Source organism: Suricata suricatta, chromosome 11 (genome assembly GCF_006229205.1).
Source record: "Suricata suricatta isolate VVHF042 chromosome 11, meerkat_22Aug2017_6uvM2_HiC, whole genome shotgun sequence".
NCBI lineage: Eukaryota > Metazoa > Chordata > Mammalia > Carnivora > Herpestidae > Suricata > Suricata suricatta.
Window position 1 is genome coordinate 44,979,817 of NC_043710.1, and position 20,234 is coordinate 45,000,050.

The 20,234-nt window shown below is 40.4% G+C and overlaps 1 protein-coding gene across 1 annotated transcript in view; it reads right to left on the minus strand.

Moving 5' to 3' along the window:
* The window catches only part of MICALCL (MICAL C-terminal like), a 77,279-nt gene that overhangs the window by 34,285 nt on the left and 22,760 nt on the right, over positions 1-20,234 (minus strand). The window contains exons 5-6 of the mRNA XM_029915802.1: positions 18,684-18,838; positions 16,150-17,455 (exon numbers count right to left, since the gene is read on the minus strand). Of these exons, the coding sequence (XP_029771662.1) occupies positions 16,150-17,455; positions 18,684-18,838 (1,461 nt within the window). The remainder of the gene's footprint in view (positions 1-16,149; positions 17,456-18,683; positions 18,839-20,234) is intronic.

A 20,234-nucleotide genomic window follows, 5' to 3' on the forward strand; every position in this document is an offset into this window, starting at 1 on the left:
AATCTATTATTAAAATCCTTGTCTGAAGTTAGCTGAGTTACCTAAATGCTCATGTAAGGTTTGTTCTGCAGAGTAATTGAATGCAAAAAAGTCGGAGCCAGCTCTTAAACAAATCGCCCTTCTGTGGCTCACAGCATCTGGCACCCATTTTTACTACATGACATCTGCTCAATGTAAAAGAGCTGGCGTCAGAATGTCTGGTCATAGAAAAAAAAATCCCAAATGTAATCAGAAGCAAAAGGACTCTAAGCCTAAGGTTTTATCACATAGTCTCATGCAACATAAATATTTCATTAATTATGGCTAAACAAATGCCACTTTTATTTTCCCAACTTGCAGATATTATCACATCATCGAAGTGATGATTCAAATGCCAGGAAAGGCACTGTAAGATAGGGAGGGCTCAACAATGCAGGGCCCACGGGAGAGCAAAAGGCAAGGAGATACGCCAATCTCTGAACAAGAGGTGGACGGTTGGAGGCAGCAAAGGGCCTGTGAGCGCTAGGATCTCTTTGTGATCTGGCTGGGGACTGTGTGTGGTGAAGCCTTCCAGGTGCCACAGGAGGCTTTTATTCTTCTCAGCAAGAACATCTGCCCCTGCACATCATCCTGACGCAGAGTTAACGAGTAATGTCTGGACGAACCCACTCTGGACCCTGACTATGAGAACCAGCGAGGACTCCATGTTGGGAAATGGAGGCATCTTTACACCGCGATGGCAGCTTATATCCGAACGGAAATACGTGTTGGGTGGGGAGGGGGAAGAAGAAGCAATTTCGTGTGACTAACATTCTCTCCAGCCTGTCTTTTCCTCCTCCTAATTTTCAACGATTTACTCCAGTGGAAGAGGCCCAGTTTAAAAAAAAAAAAAAAAAGGGTGATTTTAACCTTTAGGCGCATATTTACATATGCTGTTATTCAAAGCAAAATAATGTAAAACATCTATGTAACAGCACAGGCTCTCTGGGGAAGGAGTTAACTGTTTTCCACTGGAGTTTGCCAGATGGGAGAGCTCAGGTGGAGAGCTTCAGAGGACAGCGCAGTCACGGAAGGAAGCACGGAAGGAAGCATCATTAGTGGGGAGTTTAGATTGTCCTCCAGTTCTAGCTACTAAATTACCACCGAGTAATGTAGTCATGGAGTATTCACTTTTGAGTGTGTGAGCCTGAGGACCTATCTTTACCTCCCTGAGCTTCTGGAGCTCACAACTTCTAACCTGCAGAACTGTAGTGGATGAGCAAAGGTAATCAGTGAAAACAGCCGGACGCGGCACCTGGTTCACTGGCGATGCCTGAATAAATCTTGTCGTCATCATGAGTAGCAGCAGCAACTGCCTCACCACGATCATTGATACAAATCAGTAATACTGCAATATTAACAAAGCTGCTATTAACCTTCATTTTATAGGAGTATAGTCACCTAAAGTAGAAACTTTTCAAAACTAAATGTAATAGTGCCACTGGATTTATTTTGAAATTGAAAGGAAGATATTTCTTTTTTTTTTTTACCATAATGTATTGTCAAATTTGTTTCCATACAACACCCAGTGCTCATTCCAACAAGTGCCCTCCTCCATGCCCATCACCCACTTTCCCCTCTCCCCCACACCCTTATCAACTTTCACTTTGGTCTCAGTATTTAAGAGTCTCTTTTGGTTTGCCTCCCTCCCTCTCTGTATCTTTGGAAGATATTTCTAAATGTAATGCATTTCTTAAACTTCTGGCAATTGTAATGTAAATGTATCTGGTTGCCCCGCTTCCTCCCAGCAGGGCGAGGTTCCTCCCTGTGGGCAGTTACAGCCCTCTGGGCATATGCCCATCAAAGCGTTCATCACTCTATACTACAAAGTGCCTGTCTGCTTCCCTGACTCCACTCGGCTGAGCTCCAAAGCCAGGAACTAGGACTCAATCTTCTGGATAACACTCTTCCGACCATAGGACCTGGTTCATAATAGGAGCTCAATACATGTTTATTATTAAGTGAGGAGGAGTAAGCCACATGTTTTCCGTGACATAGGTCAACTTGATAGCCGAGTTTTACAAAACCAATAAACATGTACCACGCAGAGACAGTGCCTAGCCACCTGGCTGGATACACCAAGACTAAAGAAATGGGTTCCTTCCTCTCCAGAGATTTACATACTCATAATGACTGTCAAGAATGTGTGTCTCACTCTCTCTCTCTCTCTCTCTCTCAAAATAAACAAACACTAAAAAAAAAGTTATATAGTTGCCTCTAAATCTCTTCCCCTTCCTCCTCTTCGACCACGGAACCATTGACTCCAGGAGTTTACTTTTCAGTTGCGAAGTTAACAAAACCTGGCAGTGTCGCTCCACTCTGGCGATGATGGAGTGGCTGGTTCTGGGATTGATCTCCTGCCACAAAGCGCTAGAAGGCGGGACAGGATATACGAAGCGGCTGTTTCTAGACATTGGACAACAAACAGTGCAGAACTGGGATAAAGGTAAGAACGGAAGCAAATGAGGCCCCACAATCACACTAGCTGCCTGCCTCCAGGCACTTTCCAGACCACAGTGCAGGCAGGAAGAGCCTAACCAGGGCACAGCAGGTTCACTGAGTTGAAAAGACAGAGACCAGAGCTTGAGCTAGTGGAGGCAGCTGGAATGTGTGGGGGAGACAACCATAGAGAGAGCTCTGCAGAAAAGGCACTTCAGGAATAAGCACAGATGTCTCCCTTGAGTCTATTGCTTAATAATAAACTTTAGATGCATAGAGAGAAACTAGATGAGGTTGGGCCAATAACTGCTGGAAATTATAGGCTAAATAATCTCTAAAGCTTTTTACAGGATGGGGAAATACTCAAGTTCCACCCAGCTAGGGCAGAACAAACTTCAGGGGCATTAGAGTAGAGGCCACAGAAGAGTCATACTTTAGCAATAGGGATGAATTAGCCCTAGAGTAGAGGTTATTATAAACTCACGCAAATAAGCTTAAAAAAACAACATGGAAAGAAACAACTTGATCTTCAAGTTAAATTACTGTCTATCAAACATTTTTACTGCCTATTGAACATTCTTAGTGAAGAGTCTAGAGACCCTACGATGTAATAGTCACAGTATCTAGCAGCCAGGAAGCACACTAGATATGCAAAAAAGCAGGACAATGAGCTGATCATCAAGAGAAAAATCAGTTCACAAAAGCACACTCAGAAATAACTGGAATGAGCAGACAAGGATTTAAAAACAGTGATTAAAAATGTGCTCAAGAATTTAAAAAGGCAGCATGAATAGAATGAAGAGGTAAAAAAAATATAGAAGAAAGAACCAAATGGAACCTATAACAATGAAAAATACAGGGGTGCCTGGGTGGCTCAGTTGGTTAAGCGTCTGACCTTGGCTAAGGTCATGATCTCGCAGTTTGTGAGTTCGAGCCCCCCATTGGGCTCTCTGCTACCAGTACAGAGCCTGCTTCAGATCCTCTGTCCCCGGCTGTGTCTGCTCCTCCCCCACTTGTGCGCGCTCTCTCTCAAAATAAACTTAAAAAAAAGATGAAAAAATACAAAATCTGAAATGAAAATTTCACTAGATTAGCTTAATAGTAGATTAAATATTGCAGAGGAAAATGGTGAAATTAAATGACAACAATAGAAACTATCCAAAATAAAACACAATGAAAAAACAGACTGAAAAGCTGAACAGAACCTTAGTGATCTCTGAGATAATATAAAGGGGTCTAAAATACATATGGAAAGAGTGGTAGAAGGAGATAGCGAGAAAGAGTCATTGATGTAATATTGCTGAAAACCACACAAATTTAATGCAAGTTGTAAACCCACAGTTCCAAAAAGCTCAATAAACCACAAGCAGGGTAAACATAAAATCATAGCAAGTCTCATAATAATAAAATTGCTGAAAACCAGAGATACAGATAAAATCTTAAAAGCAGACAAAAATTATATATTACACACAGAGAAACTAAGACAAGAATGTCCATGGACATCTCATCAGAACCTCAATAAACCAAGAGACAATGAAACATCATTAAAAAGTTGAAAGAGAAGTCTATCAATTTGTAATTCTATATCCAGTGAAATGATTCATTCAAAATGAAAAACTAAAGGCCTTTTGTTTTTTAGAAAAAAGAAAAGCTAGGATAACTTGTTTTTAGAAGATTTGCATATAAAAATGTTAAAAGAAATTCTGTAGCAGAAGGAATATAGCACGTAGAATGAAGAGCCATTTCTGGAATGATTAATTTAAAATGATTATCTTTTTGGTTTATAATTTCTTTAAAAGATAATCCACTATTTAATGTAGGATAGTGTGAGCTAAGAAGAAATATATAATTTGATCTCTATCCCCCATGCCCACAAATATTTGCTCTTTGACTCCAGTTCCTGATGCAGAGCTCCTGAAACCCTTATCATTCCTGAGTTTCTAAGTCTCTCGAAACTTCTGGTGATAGGAACACCTTTTGTTCTAATGAGGTGACTTTTGATTAGCTTCTGGAAGATGGCTGGTCATTAGAGAGTCCAGGCTGTGACCAGAGCTTCGAAATTACAGTCCTACCCCTGATCCTCCAGAGACAGGGAAGGGGCTGGAAAATAAATTAATAATTAATCATGCCTATGTGACAAAGCCTCCATAAAAATCTCTAAAGTACAGGGTTCAGGGAGCTCCTGGGTTGGTGAACATAGAAAGTATCAACAGAGCACTGGGTGTTATATGGAAACCAATTTGACAATAAACTATTAAAAAAAAAAAAAAGAAAGTATCAACAAATTTCAAAGGACTCAGGTCATACAAAATGTGTCTTCAGACAATAGTGAGATTAAGCTGAAAATCAATGATAGAAAATAGAACTATAAAATCTCAACATGATTAGAACTTTTCTGAGAACCTCCAGATCAAAGAAGAAATAAAAGCAAATTTAAGCTGATGGGATAAGAATATGACATAACAATATACACTAGGATGTGGCCAAAGTAGTGATTTGAGGGAAATTTAGAGCTTTAAATGTACAGACTGTGCAAAAGAAAAGTTGTGAATTAATGTCCTATGATCTATTTCAAGAAGCTAGAAAAAGAACCACTAACTGAACCTAAAGAAACTATAAGGAATAAAATAATCAAGATAAGAATAGATTATGAGAGACAATAAAAATAAAAAAGAAGATTAATAAAGCAAAAGTTTGGTTCTTTAGAAAGACATAACATTGATGATTTCTAAGAAGAATGATTAAGAAAAAAGAGACAGAATCCACAAATAACCAATATTGAGAATGAAAAGTCCTACAGAGTATTCAAGGAAGCTATTACACAAAAAATCTTATGACAATAAATTTGAAAATTAGATAAAATGGAAAAATTCACTGAAAAACATGACTTACCAGAACTGACATAAGAAGAAATAGAAAAGCTGAATACTCACATATCTATTAAAGAAACTAAATTCAGTTAAAAACCATCCTACAAAGAAAGTGCTAGACTAGATGACTTCACTTGTATTCAAATGTTTAAAGAACAAGTAATACCAGGGTTAAAAAAAATACAAACCCTCTTCCAGATAACAGAAAAAGGTAGAATGCTTCCCAACTTGTGTAATAAGGCTAGGATAAAATCCAAACCCTGACAAGGATATTCCAAGAAAGGAAAACTTCAGACCAATAACTCTCATGAACGTGGCGGCAAAACTACTAAAAACAGTTAGCAAATCCAATATAGTGATACATAAAAATACATAATACATTATGACCAAGTAGAGTTTACTCCAAGAACACAATAATGGTGTGACATTTTCAAATCTCTGTAACAAAGTCAATCGATGGGGCACCTGGGTGGTTCAGTCAGTTAAATGTTCGACTCTTGATTTTGGTTCAGATCATGATCTCACAGGTTCATGAGCTCTAGCACCCAGCTGGGCTCTGTGCTAATAGTGCAGAGTCTTCTTGGGAGTCTCTTTCTCCCCACCCCACCCCCAATAAACAAACATTTAAAAAATCCGTTGCTGTAATTCAGCACATTATTGATTACAGTAAAACAAAAAACACTCTTATCTCAATAGATGTGTAAAAAAGTCATAGTAAGCTAAGGGTAGATGGAATCTTTTCTAATCAAAAGTACCTATCTTAAAATCTACAGCAAACAATATATTCAGCAATAACATATAATCCCTCTGTTATTGGGGGGAAAGCCAATGATGCACATTCTTAACATTTCTATTTAGCTTTGCATAGGTAGTCCCAGGCAGAAAAATAAGGCAAGAAATTTAAGTAAAAGGTATACAAACTGGGAAGGAAGATGTCAAACTGTATTTATAAACAACATGATTATTTATATAGAAAATCCCATTTAAAAGCTCCGAATAATAAGTGAGTTTACCCAGGACAATGTAAAAAGTCAATTGTGTTTCTATATATCAACAATGACCAAGTCAAAGTAAAAATTAAGAAAGCCATTCCATTTATAATAGCAACAACAACAAAAAATGAAACAGTGAAGGGATGCATTCAACAAAAAATATGCAGAACTACACACTGCAAACTAATAACTCTTTCTAAGGAGAAATTAAGGAAAACCTAGATACACTGAGAGAGATTTCATTTTCACAGACAGACTCAGTAGTTGTCAATTCTTCCCAAATTGATTTATAAATGGAAAATAATCCCAGTCAAAATTCTAGCAGGCTTATTGGGTAGAAACCGACACTCTCATTCTAAAATTTATATGGAAACACAAAAGACCTAGAGTGGCCAAAATAAATCTTAAGAACAAAGTTGGAAGACTCCCACTACCTGTTTTCAAGACTTACTCTGAAGCTACAGTAACCAAGAGCAGATGCTGTTAGTGTAAGGCTAAACATGTACATCACTGGGCCGATTAAAGACTACAGAGATACCTACACGTATAGAGTCAATAGGTCCTCTGTAAAGGTGCCAGAATAACTCAGTGAGGGAAAGAATCATCTTTTTTAACAAGTGGTGCTGACAACTGGATATCTATCAGCCAAAAAACTTGACTTCAAGTCACTATAAAAAATTAATTAGAATTAGATACAGATCTAAGCCTGAAAGCTAAAAACTGTACAGCTTCCAGAAGAAAACACAGGAGAAATTCTCAGTGACTTTAGGTTTAGCAGAGATTTCTTAAATATTACTCAAATTATAAAAGAATTAATAAATGTGACTTCATCAAACTAAAAACTTCCATTCTTTGGAAGATGCTGTGATGACAATAAAATGATAATCCATCAACTGGGAGGAAATATTTTCAAACACATATCTGATGAAGAATTTATATCTAGAATTTTAGGAACCCTGGCTAAATGGAGGACTATTAGGGCACCTGGGAGGCTCAGTCAGTTGAGCATCCAGCTTCAGCTCAGGTCATGATCTCATGGTTCTTGAGTTCAAGCCCCGTGTCAGGCTCTGTGCTGACAACTCACAGCCTGGAGCCTGCTTTGGATTCTGTGTCTCCCTCTCTCTCTGCCCCTCCCCTGCTCACACTGTCTCTATCTCTCAAAAATAAATAAAAAACATTAAAAAAATTTAAATAGAGAACTATTGCACATTCTTAAATTAGAAGATTCAATATTCTAAAGTTACCAAATATATGTAAATGAATCGATTAAAGACTATATCATTTAAAACTGCACCAACAAATTGAATACTAGGGAATATATCTAACAAAAATGGTGCAAGATTTTCTATCAAAAAACATAGGCAGAAATTGAAGAACACCTCAGGGATAGGTCATGTTCATTGCTTTGAAGACTCAGCATGCAAAGTGTTAATTCTCTCCAAATTTATCTATAGATTCAATGTGATCCCAATCAAATGTTTGGAAAATATTTTTGTGAAAAGTGATTAATTGATTCTGTAAGTCACATGGAAATACAAAAGGCCAAGAATAGCCAAGACAGTCTTGAAGAAGAACAAAGTGGAGGGTCTATGCCAGACTGTGAAGACTTCTTATAAAATCACTTGCTGACTCAGGTGCAAGGACAAATCGGTCAGTGGAACAGGACAGAAGATTCAAAAACACACCTGCCTAATTTGTGGCAGAAGTCAAGCAATGAAATGGGGGTGGGAGGGTGGGGAGAATGTGCTTTTTAAATAAATGCTTTTGAATCAAGAAAAATAAGAAAAAAATAATAAACCTTCACTCTACCTCACAGAATATACAAATATCTATCTTAGTTTGGTAGTATACTAAATTGTAAAGAAGAATTTTAGAAGAATAAAACTTCTATAACTGTTGTCCAAAAGAAATATAATATGAGCCATACATGTAACTTAAAATTTTCCAATAGCCACATTAAAAAATGTGAAAAGAAACAGACGCAATTAGTCTTAATCTTATATTTTATGTAGCCCCAAATTTCAAAAATATTATCGCTTCAACATGTGGTCAATATACAAATTACTGAGATATTTTACATTATTTCATTCATACTAAGTCTTTGGAATCTGGTACATGTTTTATACTTACAGAACATTCCTGTTTAGGTGATAAAATTTTAGTGGTTAAAGTAAAATGTAATTCCAAAAGCAAAAAGTTGTATTTAATATAATATTTTACATTGCATTAGTTTTTAAATTTAAATTTATTAACACAAAATAAAAGAAAAAATGCAGTTCCTCGTTCATGGTAGCCATATCTCAAGTGTGAAATAGTGGCTACCAGATTGGATGGTACAGTTCTAGAAAGTAAAATAGAATATCTTAATGACTTCAGAGTTGGGAAAGATTTCATCAATAGGATGCAAAAAACAACAATAAAGGAAACTATTAATAAATTTGGCTTCATTAAGTACTTCTGTTTATTAATAGACACCATTAAGAGTGAGAAAGTGAGCCTAAGAGTGGGAGAAGACACTTATAACACACATATCTGACAGAGGACTTATATCCAGAAAATAAACAGATTACAATTCAATAAGGAAAGGGCTATCTACACAATAAGTATGGGCAAAAAGGTTTGAATAGAGATTTCATACAAGAGAATATCTGAATAAGGGGGCGTGCAGTGGCTCAGTCACTTTAGCGCCTGACTCTTGATTTCTGCCCAGGTCATGATTACAGTTTGTGAGATCCAGCCTGTGTGGGGATCAGCATGGAGCCTGCTTGGGATTCTCTCTCTCCCTCTTTCTCTGCTCCTCCCCTGCTCACACGCGCTCTCTCTTGCTCGCTCTCTCTCTCAAAATAAATAAATGAACTTAAAAAAGAGAGAGAAAGAATACCTGAATAAGCATGTTAAAGGTAGTGCAACATCATTATCAGGTAAATGCAAATTGAAACAATGAGATACCTTACGTAAACATGGTGACAGCAAAATACAAAACAAAACTGAGACTGTCAGGTGTTGGCCAGGACGTAGGTCAAGGGTAACTCTCATTTCCTACTGGAATGTAACACTGGCACAACGACTTTGGAAAGCTGTCTGACAGTATTCCACTAAAGCAAACCATGTACATGCCTGCTCTACCAGGCGTCAAGTCCATTCCCAGGCATTCCCCAATAAAGGTTCTCTCTTTGAACAAACTCTAGGCAAGCTCCTCTGAGTCATCTTCTTGGCTAGGCCCAACCTTTTATAGTCTATAAAAACTATAGGCTTTCAATATAAGTTATTTAGCCCACCCACTTCTTCCCATGTGAAAAGACTTGAACACTAACAGTTTCTAACAGCACCGGGTCACATCCCTAAGATAACCTTAGCTCTCCTTAAAGTACCTACCTGAGCAAACTCAAGGCTGACCGGACAAAGGAATTTAATGTTTGCTCTCCTCCATGCCTGCAGATAGGGCCCTGACTACCCTTTCTTATAGCAGTTACTAAAAAGAGCTTAAAATGAAACTCCTTCCTCAATCCCTTTGAGATGTATATGAATCTCCTTGCCACTCAAGAATGTCTTTCTCCAAAACCTGAAAGCCAGTCCTTTGAAAGGTAATCAGGAAGGATAGATGGGACCTCTGTCTCCCAGTCTTTATGGGAAGATAGAATCCTAACTTCAATAATTGCCAGCTAACTCACAGCTAGCCTATTCAGCATTTACGCTAACCAAACCATTGTAATTCTTCACTTCCTTGACTCTGTGGAGCCTCTGCTTGGCCCCTCCCTATTCCCTCAATCTCCCTGTAAAACACCCAGCCACCTCTGTAAAATTTCAAAGGTGATTTCAGTTCATGTGGGACTCTCTCTTCTGTTGCAATAGTATATTGTCAGTTAAAATCTGTCCTTAACACTTTTCATCGCATCTGGCTTTATCTTTGACAATAGCCTACAGAACTGATAGGTATAAGAATGCTTAAAGCAGCATTATTCACCATAAAAGCAACTGAGAACACCTAAATGCCCAACTTCAGAATGCACAATTGTGGCATATTCATTCAAGGGCAATGTCAAGAATGAACCACTGCTGCCTACAACAATATTGATCCCTGCCCCCCTCCCCGCCGCCGCCAATAATGTTTAATGGAAGAAGCCAGGCACATTACATACTTGTATTTTCTGTTGTTGTGGAAGCAATGAACTCAGATTTGGCACCTATGATGATGCCCATTTATTATCTCACAGTTGTATAGGTCAACAGCGCAGGCAGGCACGGCTCAACTGGATGTTCTGTTTGGCATCTCGCAAAGCTGCGATTGAGGTATCTGTCATGCTGGGGTCTCATCTGCAGCTCAGAGTTATCTCCCAGCTCATTCAGGTTATTGGCAGAATTCAGTTCCTGGTGGTCGTAGAAGATGGGGTCCATTTTCTCACTAGCTGTCAACTTTAGACCTGTCTTCGCTCTCAGAGGCCCGCTGTCCAGAGGGCCTCCCGTGGTATGACCGTTGACTTTTTCCAGGCCAGAGGATCCTATCTTTCTCACCCTGTGAGTTTCAGGAAGGGCCCCCTCCTTATTAAGGGCTCCTCCAGTTAGGTTAAGCCTACCCAGGATAATCTCCCTTTTGATTAACCCAAAGACAATTGTTTTCGAACTTAATTACATTTGCCAACTCTGGTAGCTTAATCACAGGAGTGAGATCCATTATATTCACGTTCCCACCATAGTCAAGAAGACGGGATCCGCAGGGCAGAAAGCATGGGGCCCTCTGAGAACTGTGCCTACCACAACACTGAATGACTCAATGTTTATAAAGCCAAAAAACTGCAGGAGCAATCCGAGAAGATAGAAGTCAGATCGTCAGGACTTTTTTGGATGTCACATGTATGTGGCAAGAAGCGTGATCGAGGCTCTGAGTGCTGCTGGTTTTCTAGATCTTCATCTCAGAAGTATTTGGGCAAATGTGCCCTTTGCAAAAATTCATTAGTTGTGTACTTAATGTTTGTGTACTTTAATGTATGTATTTTATATTGCAATAAAGACTTAATGGGAAAACAAAAAAGAGGTTCTCAGAGTGCTTTGACTATATACAAGAATGATAATTTGCATTCAAAATTATATAAAACCAGCACTGGGAAGTGCTTGAAGTCAGTTTATGCCCTAAGTAATTTAAGGACCCTGAGAAGTTTATGTATACTGTTAATGAACCCAGAAAGTTTTGTTGAAAAGAAAAGAATAATTAAATTTCAGCCGATTTATTCAAGTGATCATAAATTTGAGGTATGTCCATTTGAATACATTTTGGAAGTTTCTCATTTTCAATTATATTATGGTTTTCTCTCTCCATTGCTTGGGAGCATACCCACAGGTTAAATGTGGAGAGAGCAATGTCAGTGTGTGTGTGTGAGAGATTGGTGGGCTGGGCAGGGAAATAAAAGAAATTAAAAATTCCTTCATTAATAAATACATTTAAAAAGTAATAAAAGGAGACTAATCTGAGCCTAATCTGATAGGGTAGAGAAAATCTTTGCATCCTTAGGATATCTTCGGACCTAAGAACACATGGGAGAAAGACAAAGCTCTTCCATGAAATGGGGCCAGGCACTATTTCTAAGGCTGGTCAGCCTTAACCTAATTCCATTCTTTACCTTCTCATTCTGTTCCAAAACCAAGGAAGTCTTACCACTTCCTAGTGAATATAAATGAAAGCGCTCTCCATGATAAATAAATCAGAAAAACACATTGGTTCCCACGTATTGTCATTAGCATATACAAAAGTCATATAAATGTGAAATAAATGAACTAAAGGCCAATCTTCTGAATGAATTTGATGCAAAAATCTTAAAATACTAGCAAAGAGAACAGAAAAGTTATATTAAAATATTAAGACGTCATGAGACCAAGTGGCATTTATTTTAGCAATATAAGGATGGTTTAATATCAGTGAATCTATTACATAATTCGTAGTATTAATAAAACTATGGAGAAAATAAAACCATACAATCATTTTGAAGGGTGCTGAGTATCATTTGATAAAATTCAACATCCATTCATGATGTAAAATACTTTCAATAAATAGGATTAGATGCAATTTCCTTAAAGTGTTTAAAAATATCCCAGTCCACCCAGAAGCATCATGCTTAAATGGGAAAACATGCTCATTAATGAGGCACATTCTCATTAAGGTAGGAATGTCATAAGGAAACCATTATCACTACTGTTATTTAATATTGTTCTGGAGATTCTAGAAACCAAAGAAACTAAGGAAACAAAATAAGTTAGAGGTATACATCTTGTAAACAAGAGGCAAAATTATCATTATTTACAGATGTTAGGGTTGCGTATTAGGGGAGGACCCAGGAGAAGCCATTGGAAAGCTTTTATAAGCACAATGGATGGGCACAAAAGTATTTATACAGAAGTCAATAAGTTTCAGATATACAAACAATAGTAGAAAGAGATATCAAAAGATCTTATTTTCACTAGCAATAAAAAATGAATACATTATAATAAGCTTAAAAATATGCAAGACCTGTATGATGTAAAGTTTAAAATATTCTGGGGGAGGGGTCATAGAGCAGAGAGCAAATGGAAAGGCAATATACATCATATGGTTCTGAATTATTGCCTAGTTAGTTTGTAAACTTAATCCCATAAAAATACTCATAGGATCTTTTTTGCTACATAAACAAGGTGAAGCTAAATTCATTTAGACTATCAAACAAGGAAGGAGAGCCAGGAAATTTTTGAAAGAGAGGCTCAATCATGGAATACTGTTCCTATCTGACAGTACATATATAAATTTAACAAGGTATAAATATATAAAGTAAAATAATTAAAACAATGTGGCCCTGTTTTAGGGAACTCAGTCCAAGGACAGGAATTTGGTACATGACAAATATGTCATTTAACATAAGAGAGAAGATGGATTAGTCACTAAATTATTTTAGAATAACCAGGGAGACAGCTTAAGACAAAACAAAACAAAAACAGGACTGGATTCATACCTCATGTTTTATATTAGGATAGTTTCTTGATACAGATATTTAAATGTAAAAAAAGTTAAAACAAACAAACAAACAAACCAATCTAAAAGAAACTGTAAGAAAATTCTTTTCCTAACTTGGAAGAAGGGCTTTCTGAACTATTATATAAAGGCTAGGAGTCATAAAATGAAAAACTGCTCATAACAACTATATAAAAATAACAATTCTATATGACAAAATGCACCATAAACAAAGTTAAACACAAACAAGAAGCTGGAAAAAATATTTGTAATTCCTGTCACAACAAAAGGGCTAAATTTCCCTTTTAATAGAGTCCCTTCACATCATTAAGAAAAATACCAACAATGCAACAGAAAACTGGATAGAAGAGATAACAGCTCACAGAAAAGGAAATATAAATGACTTCTAACTTTAAAAGACACTCAATCACCTATCAGATTGGTAAAGATTGAAAAAAAAAAAAGGTCACCCAATGATTAGTGCTGGTGTGGAAACACCACGTACGTTCACGTTTTGCTTAACCGGCACCACGCTGATGGTGGATGATTTGGCAATTTTGCTTAAAATCCCTGAGTTTATCCTTTGTTACAGCATTTCTACCTCTACCACTTCCACATATGCCAAATGGCCGTCAATTATTATAACACAGTTTGCAGGAGCAAAAGATCTGCAATTGACTTTCCATCATAGGGGACTGACGACCTAAATCCACATCTACACCATGAAATCCTGCACAGCTATGAAACGAAGGAGAAAGCTATGTGCTACTATGCAATGATCTCTAAAATAAAATTAAAAGCATAGTAAAAAGTGTGTACAATATGTTAGCATACCACCTTAATGTAAAAAAGAAATGAATAATGTAATTTATAAATTTGCTCTTGTATACGCGAATTCTGTCTCCATAAATCCCTAAGAGGCTGTCATCAAGAACAGGACCGGGATGGTTCAGGGACAGGGAAGGGGGATGGACTATTTATTTTGTGCATTTCATACCCTTTTATTTTAAATGACACGAATGTATTATCTATCTAAAAACGCACAACACATTAAAGTTTACGATGTGATATAAAGGGTGCAGTTAAACTCCAGCCTGTCTGTGCTTATCCTGAGCTTGGCTGAAAATAAAGTCTCTGGTTAATCTATATAGCTTTGTGATTAAGGGACCAAAGAAGGAAATTAATTTTTTGCTTGAAAACTACAGTTCCAAAATAAAAGCTAAAAAAGAAAAAAGTTTAAAAAAATAAATAAAAACAAAGTTGCTCAAGAATAGGGACAGGAGAATCACAGTTTATTTAAAGGCAACAAATATGAATAATAAAAAATGAATTATGTGTTTAAACTGTCTCCAAGGATACATACCAAAACTATGTTTTGGCAAGGAGGAGAGGGGGCCGAGAATATATATTACTTTTTAAAAAACATATTTCCATATTGTTGGATTCTTCCAATTCATTAATTCTATCATTTAAAATTATAATCAGATTTAAATATAAAAAGCCTAAGTTTCCATTGTTAACCACATATATAACTGTTTAAATAGTAATAAAAATCCTAAGTTTAAAAGAGGTATCATTTTTTTTACTAGCAAAACAGCAATATTTTTAAAATATGAGACTCAATACAGATGACCATATGGTAGAAGAGATACTCCATACATTAGTGGTGATATAAACTGTTACCTTTCTCTTGGTTTAATTGGAACTGACAACATGTAGTTATAAGAAATAACACAGAGAGGTCCCATGTGTCCCTTATCCATACTGTTAAGAAATAATGTTAGTGTAAATTAAGAAAAAAATATTTGCATCTTTAATCCAGTAGTCTCATTCCTTGGAACCTATCCTACAAATATAATTCAAAGGAAAGAAAAACCTAGATGTATAAAAAATGTTCATTCAATACCATATATAAAATATAAATATATTCATAGGCAAAATTTATATGTAAATAGTTTTGAAGTGCCCGTGGGCTCATTTGGTTAAGGGTCTGACTTTGGCTCAGGTCATAATCTCATGGTTCATGTGACTTCGGCTCAGGTCATAATCTCATGGTTCATGAGTTCAAGCCCTGTGTTGGGCTGTGCTGCCAGCTCAGAGCCTGGAGCCTGCTTCAGATTCTGTGTTTCTCTCTCTCTCTGCCCTTCCTCTGCTCACACTCTGTCTCTCTCTCTCCCTCTCAAAAATGAATAAACATTTTAAAAATAAAAAATTTAAAAATAGTTTTATTATTTTCTAGATAAATAATTTATTTAATGAAGTAACATATCCACTAGATATAACTTTCTACTGCCATTAAATTGCATTTATATAGACTATGTGGTGACATAATAGCTATGCTATGTTGTTGATTTAAAAAAAAATACATTTAGGGGCACCTGGATGACTCAGTTGGTTAAGCATCTGACTTCCGGTTTCGGCTCAGGTCATGATGTCATATATCATGGGATTGGCCTTACACGGGGCTCTGCGCTGAGCTTGGAGCCTGCTTAAGATTCCCTCGCTCTGCCCCTCTCCCCTGCTCATGCACACGTGCTCTTTCTCTCTCAAAATAAAGAAATAAACTTAAAAAATGGAAAATACAATTTTGGGGATAAAACTTAGCCATACATGGATAAAGAGTGGGAAAGTGGTGAGATTATGGTTGATTCTTTGTCTCTTTCAAACCTTTCTGTAACATGCTTTTAGATTTAAGTTTTTCCTAATTTTTCCCAGTTTTCAAATTCAAGTTTTCTTACTTTTGTCAGAATTTAATTTGCAAAGCAAAAGACAGGGAAAGAGGCCTGTTGTTAGTCCAACAAGAATGATTAACTGCCCAGCACGAACTGCAGACTTTTGTTAGGAAAGAGCCACTTACTTGCATCTTTGTCTGGAGAAGGAGGAAGGACCCTCTGCTCCAGGCAGGTGTTACTGAAAGGCAGTGCCAGCTTCTCCAGGGGCTGGGCACTGTCCACGGGCTCCCCTTTGCCCCTGCAGATGCTAAAGAGGTTCTGGAGGTCCTTTCTTTGTTTGGATTCTTGGAGGAAATTCTCAAAAGATTTGTCTTTGAGTCTGAGCGAGGAGAAGAGCGAGATCCTTCTCTTTGGACCCCTAGAAGCATCTGGGAAGGTCTCTTGCAAACTCACTTTCTCAAGGAGTGTGGGGACATCTTCCATCTTGTGGCAGGATTCGGACATGAGTGCAGGAAACATCTTGGATGGCCGGTTGGGCAAACTGTGGGTGCGGAAGGCAGGGTCAGGAAGGCTAGGCTGTGAAGGCTGGGCAGCCCTGGAGGGTGAGGAGCCCCGGGAAAAGAAGGCTGAGGTCCTGTGTGCCATGTCTCTCCCTGGGGACTGCTGGCTGCCGTCTTTACTGGAGCTGGCTTTGCGAAGGCTGAACGAGCGAGTGCAGGCATGCGTCTGGCTGGTGGGCAAGGGCTTTGACTCTGGCTTGGTGGAGTTGGAGAGGAGGGGCTCCAGGGACCTTCTGATGGCATTTGCTATGAGCCGAAGTGGAGACTTGGGTGGAGGGATGCTTTGCTCCCCTGGAGCCCGTTCAGATGGGGTCCCCATCTTCTCCTGAGCCTTTCCCTGGGCTGGTGGGGTCTTTCGTGCTGTCTGGGGGAGCAGCAAGGGGCTGATTGGTTTCAGTACACGGTCTCCTCGACCACCGTCAGCACCTTTCTGGGCAGGTTGTGCCCCGGCTTCCAGGCTCACACTCTCAGGGAGGGCATCATTCCAGTCCAACAGCTTTGTCTTCTGCTCGGGGGTGAGGACTAACTTCTTCAAGTTCAGCCTCTTCCCCTCTGCCAGCTCTGACCCACCCTCCTCTCTCCTTCTGGGGCCAGTGTTCCTTCCTCCTGGGTCCTCTCCAGCCCTGGGAGGTAGCTCTTGGTCTGCTAAGCACCTGGCCTTCCCTCCAGTGTGGTGTAAGCCTCCATGGAAGCTTCTGGCACCCCCAAGGAGGGCCTCTATTTCCTGACACCCATCAGAAGCCATTTCTGCAGGGCTGGGCAGCTGGGGCCTCACCACAGGGTACTCCACCTGCTCCAGCACTTGGTCGTGAGGCAGACACAGGCGCATGTCCTTGGATGCTCCCTGGGCTCTGGCACGCCTCAGAAAGATTGGGGTAGAAGGGCTGAAGTGACCTCTTGAGACCTGCGAGGGCCGGTTGTAAGCTACCACCTAGAGGGGATGGGCAAAATCAATGGATATTTAGGAATTCCCAGCACTTATTTATATGGGAAGGCATATCTCAGTCTACGCCCCCCTCTCCCTCGCTTCAGATCTCCAAACCCCAAAGTAAAAAGGAATTCTGCCTTGGATGATTGCAAAGGGACGCTCTTCATTCTAAGTGGCTGCCTTGGGGCCTGCTGGGACCTGCCCAGAGCCCTATATCAGCAGTAATCAAAGGCTTTGCTGGGTGTTGGATTAGGTGGATAGGAGGCCAAAATGGAAGGCAGAGGCACTGATGAGCTCCTGGGCCAGCCAGGTAGGGCTAGCTGGCCCTTGTGGGTGGCCAGACCAGAGGCCCCACAGTGAGCTTAGCCACGATACCTACGAAGGGGTCATTCCTTCCATAGATAGATGTGTTCCTCCAATAGCCAAGAGACCAAGGCTTCTTCCTTGGAGACTATTAAATGAAGGAGAGATAGTTCCCCTTCTGGGCTGGAACTGGGGTGGTAGAAGGATGGCCTTTGGAACTTTCCAATGACCCTTCTAGACCTGACTCACGCTTTGCACCACTGAGAAAGTAGCCCTTTATAATGAGCAGGAACTTGGCCCCTGGGCAAAAGAAGACCATAGGGACATTCTAGAAGTGCCCTGCTAAGATCTCTGGTGCCTGAGGGCCAGGTCATGGGACAGGAGCTTAACGAGAGCGTGTACCTTTTTTTGTCTCGTGCACTCTACTTCCCAGAGCCCAGACCAGGGTCTGGCAGGTAACAGAGGCTTGATAAACTCATACTAAAGGATAGAGCTCAAACCTGAGTATCTCAGTGATACCATTTTCTGTTCAAGGGGATGTGCTTCCAAGAGTCTCAGCTGCTATCAAAGGCAGCCTCAGTTCTGTGTCTGTCATTCATCAGCTGTGAGCTCCTCAATGTCCTCTGCCAGGCCCTCAAGGGCAGAGCATATGTCCTAGCATCTCTGCGTGCCACATTCCTGCCCAGAATCCATGCCCCACAGAGTCTGCTGAGTGAGTGGCTGTGCCCTGGTGCTGGCTGAGAAGAAGCAGGATGAATGAGCTTTCATGAACGGCACAAGTGAAGAAGGCTCGGGTGGGCATTTCTGGCCCTGGCTTTGTACTTGGGGGACCTAAGACTGCCAAGAATCCAGAGTTAAGTGCGGGAAAAGGAGCAGCAGAGGCAGCTCACCTTCCTAACATCTGCACAGGGCCCCAAGGGGCATTTACCTGAGATGGGGAGAAGCCATCCAGAGCATTCCCTGGGACACTGCCTGAAGACAAAGATGGCGGGGAAGATGAAGGAGAAGACAATGATGAAGAAGAAAGAGAAGCAGGTGCCTCTGAAGGTGACATAGTTCTTTTGTTGTTCACTGGCATCGAACCTACCCAAAAAAGAAAATACTCGCTATTAGAGAGCTGTTTTTACCTTATTTTATCATGAAAAGGGGAGGTTTTAAGAGAAGCTCCAACTCAATAAATAGAACCAGAGGGAGGAAGGTGTCGGAGACTGATTCAGAGACTCCAGTGTCCAAAGTTTGACCTTGAAGGAATGGATGCAGGAGTGGCAGCCTCCTGTGGGGAAAGGAGGTCCTAGGATGAAGTCTAAGAACCATTGCACTTCACACACCCGTGAGAATGCTCTCGAGATGTCTCCAGCGCAGTTTCTTGGAAATGGACGGCTACCTCCGAAGTTTCCCCCAAAGCCATTGTGGTTGAGATCTGGGCTGTGCTAAGTCACTTAGTCAATAAACCATCTGAGGCCTCTTCCCACAAGATGCCAGGCCATAAGCTGTGGGCACGGACAAGGTAGGCAGTCACTGCTAATGAATTGGGCTCTTCCTTCTCACACATGCACCAAGGGGGCTCTCAGACAAGATGGTCAGTTTGAGATTTTAAGAGAACACTAGGGAGGGAGGTTATAATGAGTATCAAATCACTTGAAGCACATGGAGTGGGGTTCATGCCAAGCTCCTGTTGGTCAGGGAACAAACACGATGCAGCATATGTGCTCAGACCAACACAAGAAAGGAGTGTGGCTAGGACCCCGAGGATCAACGAGTCAGTCTGGTAACAGCGGGACTGTGATAGTCGTAACCTGTAGGAGTATCCCTCCCTCTCCCGAGTGCACACCGCATGTGAGGATGCACACACCTGCCCTCTACTAACCTTAAATCTGTGATTTCAAGGGCTTTGCTTCCATGTGAGACCGTTTCAATAATATGTCCTGAGAGGGATTCAGAAAATGCCATGCTTCTTTTCGGATTTGTCCACTCCGTGTCTGACCCTTCACCCCAGCCAGCTCTGCTGTGAACCCTCCCAGCACGTGGAGTCTGTCCCCCAGAGACCTCCCAGGAGCAATGTCTCTGCTCCCACTCCTGTCAGACTCCTTCTTTCCGCTCAGCTGACCCATTCTGATTTCCCTCCACGGTGTCCAGCCTTCAGATTGTAGCTCACTCCCTAACTCAATACAACTCCCTGGCCTCAGTTTCCCCAAAGCAGTGGGTGAGACGCTCCTGCTCTGGAGCCCGCAGGGGCCTGGCCAAACCCCCGCCCCACCCCCCAGAAGAGATCCTTCCGGACCCATCCGCACAGGGCAACCACACCGGGGGCCCTTCAGGATTCCGTCCTGCTTTCTACACAAAAGTGTGTCAGAGCGCGTGTGAATCCCAGTGCTGGGCTCTGAGAACACAGCCACCACACACACGTGTGCAGCAGGCAAAGCGCAGGCCTCCAGAACGCTTCCGAGGGAGAGAACTCAGGGCGGCAGGAAGGAGCTGC